The following is a 10,030-nucleotide window of genomic DNA, read 5'->3' on the forward strand; positions in this document are numbered from 1 at the left end:
GTAATTATAATAATAATACATTTTATTTAAAAGCGCCTTTCAAGTGACTAAAGGTCACGTGTGTGCGTCTGCATGTTAGTGTATGTGTTGTGTGTTTGAATGTCAACAGCATGTTAAGAGTTTTGTGTATGTGTTTGTACGTGTGTGTGTATATATATTTAATGAGTAACAATTTGTGTCTGTCTGCATGTGTGTATTGTGTGTATTTTTAAACGTTTAAATATTTGTGTACGTGTGTTTGTAATTGTATGTGTGGTTTCATGCATGTTTTAATGTGTAGGTGGAGTTGGAGAGGTGTGCGCGTGTGTGCTTGTGTATGTGTGTGTGAACATGTTTGTGTCAGTCCATTTGCGTGGTTGGGTGCGAATATCTGGTTGTGCAACAGTTGTGTGCTCGTTTGTGTGTATGTGGGGGTGTCTCTGGTTATGTATATAGTTGAATGTGTGGATCTATGTTTGTGTGTATGTGTTTGAGTTCTTTTGTGTGCATGTTTTTGCATTTTTGTGTGCATTTATTTGTGTGAGTGAATGTGTTTATGTGTTTAAGTGCTCGTGTGTGTGCATGTTTGTATGTTTAAAAGTGTGCATCTGTGTGTACGTGTGCATGTTGGCCTGCAGGTCTAGTGCATTTTGTGTGCGTCAGTGTAGTCGTTATGGTGTGCATGATGTGTTTAAGTGTTTGTGTGTATTTGTAGTTCTAAAAAACGTGCATCTGTGTGTGTGTTTGTGGCTTTTTGGCCTGCGGGTCTGTGTGCATGTGTGTAGTTCTGAGAATGAGATAGACAAAATGTACACTCACATCCAAGTTCGGGTTCACACACACACACACACACTCACACACACACACACAACCCCCCCTCCTCCACCAGACTCCTGCAGTGTTGCGTGCTAGCTGCTCGGGTGTGTGTGCGGCTCACTGCCCTGACGCTGAGGCTCTGTGACAGTTTACACTGAAACTACTTTAGAGAATCAATGTTAGACCCACACACACACCAACGATACACACACCAGTGCGAGTCCATCCATGCGTGCGTGTGTGTGTGTGACGGGGCCCGAGAACACACACTCGTGAGTGCTTTGACTGGTGGCAGCAGAACCAGCAGCAGCAGCTTCACAGCTTCTCACTGAGACCACGAGGGAGTCCTCTTCCTCACCAGCAGGGGGCCTCAGAGAGGAGGATCCAGAAGGTGATTATTGATCATCCTGGACCCCTGGAAGAAGCTTCCGGGGGCGCTTTGACAGAACCTTCTCAAGCATCCGGTGGAAGAGGAGAAGAACACGAGTGGAACTCAAGAAGAAGTCACCAGAGATCCGGTCCAGTCCGGAGTTCCTTCTCGGGCAGATGTGGCCCTTACGACGACAACCGGATCGGTTCTGAAGGTGGCACAGACGAGAGTGTGTGTGTGTGTGATGTGTGTGTGTGACCACCTGCTGTGTGTGTGCGCCCTCAGCTGCTCCCCCACTGTGTGTGCGTCACAATACGACTTCATTAAAATATCAATAAATACTCCAAACTCACTCAAACTCCCGCCGAGAAAGAAACTTAATTAAAATACCAATAAGCAATTAACGTAATTCCATCGCCCAATAAACAGGAGGCAGCAGCCAAGTACGAGTGAGAGCGTGTGTGTGTGTGTGTGTGTGTGTGTGTGTGTGTGTGTGTGTGTGTGTGTGTGTGTGTGTGTGTGGGGGTGTGTGTGTGTGTGTGTGTGTGTGTCATTTACATGGTAATAAGCATGTGGAAGATCCGCTTCATTTGTCCTTCGTTCTTCTCACAGCTGGACTTTTGTGTCTCTGCACCAACTTCAACACACACACACACACACACGTGCACACACACCGCAAGTTTCAGGAAATGGCAGCAGAGACGGAGAAAAGCAGAAGAATGAGTGAATGATGAAGAGAGCGACGGAGGTGAAGAGAAACACGTTTAGAGAAGAAAAAAACGTAAATACAAACAACGTTTTATACTATTCTCATCCGAGCACAAACACCGGTGTCGCCATGGCGACCAGTGATGCTGATGATGGACCGGCACATCGAGGTGGTGGTCTGGGGGGGGAGTGCTGGTGGTCATGCGAAGCCGTGGCAGCTTGAACCTGAAGCTTCATTTATTCCTGGCAGGTGAGCACCTGAAGACGCCGGGCGCCGTGGTAACGGAGGATGGAGGTTTGAGTGACAGCCAAAAGGCGGGTCCAGAGAGAGAGAGAGAGAGAGAGAAGAGAGAGAAGAGAGAGACATACTATCTGTGGAGAATTTGCGTACTAGTTAGTACGTACACTATCCTGATGCATACTAACTTCTAGTATACAAAGAGAAGTATGCGATTTAAGACACAGCATGTGTGTTTGCTGGTACCAACATGGCTGCCAGACCTCAGAGTGGACTTGTCTCGATTGTGAGGACGCTTCCTCCAGAGTTAGTAGCATCCTTGTCGTCAACACACAAGTTACTCCACACACACAGACTCACACACACACACACACACACCTCTGTTTTTTTTTTTGTACTTCTAAATTGTAAACTGGAGAAAGAGACACCAGGGTGCCAGCACTACACACACAGGTAAATGAGTGTGTGTGTGTGTGTGTGTGTGTGTGTGTGTGTGTGTGTGTGTGTGTGTGTGTGTGTGTGTGTGTGTGTGTGTGTGTGTGTGTGTGGGAGAGCGCCTGCAGAGGACAGATGGTGTAATTATGTTATTTTTATCTCCAGGAGTTCGGGGGAAATTAGCATCACACCTGTGTGTAATTGGCTAAATTAGCTTGTCAAGCGGTGGAGCTGCGACAGAGGTGGACCGCGTGTGTGTGTGTGTGTGTGTGTTTGCGCGTGTGTGTGTCGGTGTGAGACTTCGAGCAGGTAAAGTGGTAGAGTCGGTTTGTGTTGCCTGTCAGAGTGTCAGGGAGATGTGTCAACAACACACAAAGGAACTTAGACGTTGTCGCACACACACACACAGATTCATGCACATTGTCAAACAACAACACATCCTGACACACACACACACACACACACACACACGCATGAAGAATAAAAGAGTGAATCACTTCCTCTTCTCAACCTATTTTTACTTCCCGGGACTCCATCAGGTTATTCCTGACGCGTCTTAGGGTGACCTTTGAAGCGGGGGATCCAGTAGGATTGTGTCACTGCGGTGAGAAATACAGAAGATAAAGGTCAAAGGTCGCCAGGAGGCCTCGCGTTGAAAGGAAACCATGAACTGTGATGTTTTGCTTCCATCTAGTGGTCGTTCTGTATAACACTATCTACACAAGTCACCTCATTTCTAGTTTTAACCTTAACAATTATTTTAAATTAAAAATGTGTCTATGTTTAATTTAAAATAAACTGAGGTTTCGTTTTTTAACTTATTTTTACAGGCGGGTTCTGAGTGTTGCCATGGTCAGTACCTTTACTATCCGGCAGATGACGCTGTTCCTATTCAGGACCGATAAACGCCGGTAGTAGAAGAAGACGCGGCGCGCTACACAGGCAACGTTGTTAGCATCGCTTCCGCTCAAAGCACATTTTTGTAGGAGAAAGAAATGAACGCGATGGAGAAATGCGAGCAAAATGACTCGTATGAGGTGGAGGAAGAAAGCGACGAGGACAGAGGCGCCATCAGGTGAGGGAGGACCAGTGGTTGCGTCTGGAGCTAACTATGCTAACATGTAAACAAATCTTCGTCAAGCAGAAAGAAGGTTATAAATTAGGAATGAGTGTAAAATGTTAAAGATCCATTGATTTATATGAAACCAGTATCATCTAAAATGTTTCCTAAAGACTATTCCGGTGATATAAGTACAATTTCCCTTTGATAAATATTAAGAAAGTTATAGAGGTTGACTAAACATTTCTGGTCAACCTCCTCAATACAAATCAATGGGGTCAATATTTTAGCTTTGACCTTTTTCTTTCAAAATGTCATGGCTTGCTTAATATTTACTTAATTTAATAAAAGGTTGGTATCATTGGTAAACGTGCCAGACAAAGAAACAGAATAAATGTGTAATAATGATTTAAATAATGATTTTTAAGCAATAGATTTTATGTTCAAGTAGAAAATAAATGTCTCATGCATAGAAAAAGCAAATTAATTTATCAGATTTAATAAACACACCATAACTTGTTTAAATATTTATAATGTATAAATATATATATGTGTATATGAATATATGTGTACTTAAATATATATATGTAAACGTGTATATATATACAGTGTGTATATATATATATATATATATGTAAACAAATATGTACTTGATATATATATCAATAAAGTTTTACCTTATATATATATATATATATATATATATATATATATATATATATATATATATATATGTATATAGACACCCACACACACAAAACAAACACATATGTTTTCTTCAGAGAACATAAATGTAGAATAAAGGAAACATAAAGCACACTTTTGATGTATTTAAATGATTAACTTAATGAAAGTAGCGTCGGAAGTGACTAGTAAATGGCTCGTCAGACTCGACCAGGAAATCGATAGGTCCAAAAGAACAATGTGCAAATTGATCAATTATCGAATCAATTGATAAAAGGTATTTGACAGGCAAACGGATGAATATATAACTTGTCATAATAATGGCGGTTCCAAAGAACATTTTACTCGTCTAAGATATTTTGCGAGGCAGTTTAGTCGAGTGAAAAATGGTTGAAATGTTGTTGGAGATTTGTGGCGATGTTACTTGATCAATCTGAAAGTTTCAATATTCTAGATAAACTATGACGTGTTCCAAGTCATCAGGATTGAGGAATAGTGATGTCGTTAAACAAGTTGAACACAGTTAAATGGTGAATACAGCGATCCGGGAGATATTCAGATCAAACGTCGATATCCAGGAAGAGGATAATACACGCATACCTATATAAATGGGAATAATTCAATATAAATAAAAAATAGGTGTTAAACATGTAATATACATATTTTCAAAATATGCAAGTAAATATAACTAATTTAAATTTGAAGTTATAAGTAATCAATAGCTACCATAATAATGGTCTGTCTGCTTCAATTCTTTTAAATTTCAAACACGCAGTTCTGAGGATGAACTGGATGTACTGCTGAACGGAACTCCCGATCAAAAGAAGAAGCTGATCCGAGAGTATCTAACTGGCGAGAGCGAATCGTCGAGTGGAGATGAGTTTGAGAAGGAGATGGAGGCCGAGCTCAACACCACCATCAAAACCTTGGAGGGGAAGTGGGGCCCGACACTGCCAGGTTTGCCAGGTAGTACACAACTGTCTCTCTACACTTGTTTATGAACTCAAAACACTAAGACTTTTGTGTCATTCGTCTAGTTGCGGCCCCAGCAGCAGCAGGAACGTCTGAAATGTACGATAAGATTTACTTCGACTCTGACGATGAAGACGAAGACGCTGCAGGTAAGTGTCTTTTACCCATGAGTCTGATGTGTCTGTTCTTCGGTTCAGTAAATCTTTAGAGCTGTTTTTTTTTTTTATTTAATCAAACTGGCTTCTCACCAGAACAAATTCTTCTCTTTATATTCTGCAGCGACCACTAGCAGTCGAAAGACTAAGCAGCGCAGGGTACCCACAAATGATGAGCTGCTCTACGACCCAGATGAGGACGATCGGGACCAAGCCTGGGTGGATGCTCGTCGGAACCGGTGAGACAATCTAATCCAAAACCTGTCAAAGTACCCCCAAAATAAACCTGTTTTAAAGGTTGGCAGTAACACGCAATTGCACTATTTAACCACTAGAATGTTTTGTCTCCAGTCTCAGAAGTTCTCTCCAGTTATCATGTTGTTCTGTATTGCAGGTACAACAGGAAGAGAACGTCAACTTCTTTGTCTCAAACCCAGAAGCAGAAAACTACATGCAACAGTGACGCTGTCCTGAACTGCCCGGCCTGTATGACCACGCTGTGCCTGGACTGTCAGAGGTCAGACGATTATGCCGGTCACATCGAAAATAAATATGCAGGCGTTGATCCTCTGTGTTTGTTGATGTCTTTGCAGACACGAGAAGTACCGCACTCAGTACCGGGCCATGTTTGTCATGAACTGCACCGTGAAGAAAGAAGAAGTTCTGCGCTACCCGACCAAGGACGACAGGAGGTCCAGAAGGCAGAAGAAGAAGAAGAAGCAAAGCCAGAACCTGACGGAGAATCAGGAGCCCACGCCTGCTGGCATGAACTCTGACGAGGTTTACCACCCGGTGCAGTGCACTGAGTGCTCCACAGAGGTCGCCGTACAGGACCAGGAGGAGGTCTTTCACTTTTTTAACATCCTGGCCAGCCATTGCTGACGCTTCTCCTCCCTCCCTCCCTCCTCGCACACTTTTTAATGTTTTTTTTTTTCATAAATATTTTTGACTAACAGAGTCCTGACTGTTCTGTTCATCCTCCATCATATTGACTATGACTTTTTTTTTACGTGTCAATTGTGTTCTTTTGACCCCTGCTGGACACAGTTTGTGTATTGAACTAACTAATTGTGTGGCACTGAACAAAATGCTTTGATCGTATCGATACATAAACATGTTTTTGTCTTTCGGTGCCAAGTTTTGATAGCCATGCATGATTAGAACTTGGATTTTTCTGAAGCAAAACTGATAACTGACTTAGAAGGTGAACATTGGATACATTTGTTGTTGGAATGTCTTCTTTTTGAACTGGAAATTATTGGTTAATATTTTTTTCTTCAAGAAAAACAGCCTAGAGTGCAAATGTACAATTGTGGAAGGATTGTACTATATGTAATGTCATTTTCTTTCTGTTAGAAAATGGTTGCTTTTTTAAGTATCGGTTCATAACTGCTATCGGATTGAAGTTATCAGTACCAGTGTCAAACATTTTTGGTCAATATCCAGGCCTAACAACGACAAATAAAAACGTAGCAGATGGCGACATTGAGACAGAATCAATTTTTTATTAACTACAAACTTCAGTTGGTTTGAGTCGAGAAATTACAACTTCAACAATTGTGACGAAAGTGCGTCTCTCCCTGGCGGCGGCTGGAAGTGACGTCACGATCGGCTGCCGGACCTGTAGGCTCGTCATCTTCTGCCGGGGGATCAGCGGGTCGCACCGAAGCCACCATGACTCTGAGCGACTGTTGGAAGCAGATATCCTGGTACTACTACCAGTACCTGCTGGTGACGGCGCTGTACATGCTGGAGCCCTGGGAGAGGACCGTCTTCAGTATCCTTGTACCGGGCGGAGCCCTCGGCCTCCACCCGATGCTAAGCTAACATGCTAACGACTCTCGATGGCGTTCAAAAGTTTAATAACAAAAGTTTTAAGCCTCCTAAAAATATGGAACTGTTCTTAAACTAATGTCGTGTTTAGCGTGATAGTAATATTGCGATGTTTTACGCTTAATCGACGGTTCGTGATGCTGAAACTATTTGTACAGTATTTTATCTCAAAACCACACAATAATCGAGTTAAAAATCGCTTTAATCCCAACATTGACTTCTGTGCTTCAAACGAATGTTACGTATCATTGTTTGACGTCATAAACAGTCGTTATGTGAGTTAAACACGGACACAAACGTCCTGAAGTTACAACAGCAGTTTCTCTGGGAGTTAGGACATGAACAGGGCGTGGTCGCGTCCGATCAGGTGACTCCTGTAAACAAGACGTCACAGATGAGGAGATACTCCTTATAATTTCTTATTGTATTGAAGAATCTTTACCATGTATAAAGTGTGAAATATACTTCAAATTGTTTGCAGGTAAAACATTCACAAGAATACCATCTACTTTTATTTTATTTACTCAACAGTTAACAATACTAACAGTATAAGGGGTGAGCATTGGCAAGAATCTGGTGATAAATATCATAATACCACAGAAACATTATGTTATATTGCCACATATATGATACTGTAGTATCAAGGATATATTCGTAGTATTGCCCGTCTAATTGACTCTTAAGTTTACAGACCGCATGACTCTCGATGAACTGCTTTGATTTGTTTTGAAACCAAAATATGTCCAAGCATCAGCTTTAAAAGCTGCTGGAGTCGACTGTATCCTCTTATCCTCAGTCATGGCGGGTTTTCCTATTTCCTTTAGCTACGAAGAAAGTAATGACAACTAGTGGCAGGAAGTTTAATTGCAAAACTCAAAGTTAACAGAGACAATATTGGCTGATATTAATTGTAAATAAAGAAAAAAAGTTTAAACATCAGCTTTAAAAGCTTACTGTATCCTCTTATCCTCAGTCATGGCGGGTTTTCTTTGTTCCTTTAGCTACGAAGAAAGTAATGACAACTAGTGGCGGGAAGTTTAATTGCAAAACTCAAAAAGTTAACCGAGACAATATTTGCTGATATTAATTGTAAATAAAGAAAAATATATTTTATCTAAACATCAGCTTTAAAAGCTGCTGGAGATGACTGTATCCTCTCATCCTCAGTCATCACCGTATTCTCAAAGGATTTTATCGTTTCTTGAGCTGTGGAGGACATAATGACTTAAATTACAACACAAACGCTGTTTATAACTGCATGTTAATTGTAAATAAAAAAAAAGCGATTTATTTTAATTTGATTTCTTAAAAATTTGTTAAAATAAAAACAATATAAGAACTTTGATTAAAAAATATATATATATCATTTGAAAGCAAAATAAAATAAACATATATTGTGCTGTTAAATATATATACAGTATTGTGAAAAGATATTAGTGCATCAATATTTTCTTAATATTTTATTATAGTATATTTAAACAAAAAACCTTCTTTATCTTGAATAATATGAATTCAACTTAGGTTTTAATTAAAGAAGTCACTAAAGATTTATGTTTGCTGATACTGATGATGTTTAAATTATATAATAACAATAATAATAGTAATCCTATAATATAGTATTCTTTGTCATGATATACAGTACTGTATGAAACATACATCTCAAATAACTTGTTGTGAGATCCGTTCTAGGTTCTGCTATTTGTTCTTTTCTCGGTTGTAGCTGTTGTGTCAACATGTGTGTGTGTGTGAAGTGTGTGTCCTTGACGGCCTCTCAGACTCCCTCCTGGTCTCCGTGGCCATCATGGCGGTCTACACCGGCTACGTCTTCATGCCGCAGCACATCATGGCCATCCTGCACTACTTCGAGGTCATCCAGTGACATCGCGCAACTTCACCCCCTCTTGACGACGACGCCGCCATTTTGATGACCTCCTAGTCTGACTCCCCCACCCTCTCCCCCCAAAAATCACTGCCTGGGACTTTCCCCCCCCTCAAGTCTGTGGGCGGGTGAAGGTGGAGCGTCCTGTCAGGAGAGTGAAAGTTCTCCAAGAGTCTTAAAACCTAACCTGTGTGTGAACGCCTCTGCCAAGGGAGACAGTTCATAACCAAGTCATGGCACAAGCCGACAGCAAGGGGGCGCCAGCGTCTTTTAGTGTGTCTGCTGCTGACTCATATTTATGCTTTTTCTAATCTTGTGCCTGGACTCAAACCAAAGACCCGCTCTGAAACCACTGGATTTATTTTTCTTCTTTATCATCGAAAGAATGTCCTGTTCTATGGCGCGAATACTTTTTATTTTTAAACTGTGTCCATTTAGAGTGTAAATAATCGTGTAAAGTTTTCTAGAGGCTTCCGGGAACAAGTGTGGCTTCTTTTTTTTATCACACTGTAATTGCAAAAAGATCTGAAATCATTAAAGACACATTCCGATGTTGAACAACAACAAACAACTGTTTCGCCAAACGTTGTCATATCATGTCTATGTTACAACAAAAAAAAGAGATCCTCTGTTTATTGTGATGTGCTTTGATTTCTTTTTGCCCAGATGGTGATGAACGAGATAAGGGAAGGTAAGTCACCCGGCGGATCCTCAGTGTAGAGCTCTAAGAAAACCAACAAGATAAATAGAAGATGATGTCCTTCTTACAGATAAAAGACACTATAGATGTGCGAATATTCTACACACTTTGTCAAAATTCTCCTCTCTGTGTAGTTTATTTTGTGAAGTAAATGTTTACATCTATAATCGCAAACATTTTCATCTCCGTGGCTCACATTTA

The 10,030-nt window shown here is 40.9% G+C and overlaps 2 protein-coding genes across 2 annotated transcripts; both read left to right on the top strand.

Annotated features, from left to right (window-relative positions):
* Positions 1-3,467: 3,467 nt before the first annotated feature.
* On the top strand, positions 3,468-6,900 carry eapp (e2f-associated phosphoprotein). Its single transcript, XM_087780593.1, has 6 exons — positions 3,468-3,621; positions 5,066-5,256; positions 5,328-5,411; positions 5,542-5,656; positions 5,812-5,934; positions 6,011-6,900. The coding sequence occupies exons 1-6, from the start codon at positions 3,542-3,544 to the stop codon at positions 6,297-6,299; spliced, it is 882 nt and encodes a 293-aa protein (XP_087636719.1). The 5' UTR covers positions 3,468-3,541; the 3' UTR covers positions 6,300-6,900.
* Positions 6,901-7,028: 128 nt separating this feature from the next.
* On the top strand, positions 7,029-9,764 carry sptssa (serine palmitoyltransferase, small subunit A). The gene is made up of 2 exons (XM_087779586.1): positions 7,029-7,194; positions 9,026-9,764. Exons 1-2 carry the CDS (start codon positions 7,092-7,094, stop codon positions 9,127-9,129), a joined length of 207 nt encoding a protein of 68 aa, XP_087635712.1. The 5' UTR covers positions 7,029-7,091; the 3' UTR covers positions 9,130-9,764.
* Positions 9,765-10,030: the final 266 nt, after the last annotated feature.

The sequence above is a fragment of the Callionymus lyra genome, chromosome 18 (genome assembly GCF_982586985.1).
Source record: "Callionymus lyra chromosome 18, fCalLyr1.hap1.1, whole genome shotgun sequence".
NCBI classification, from domain to species: Eukaryota; Metazoa; Chordata; class Actinopteri; order Syngnathiformes; family Callionymidae; genus Callionymus; species Callionymus lyra.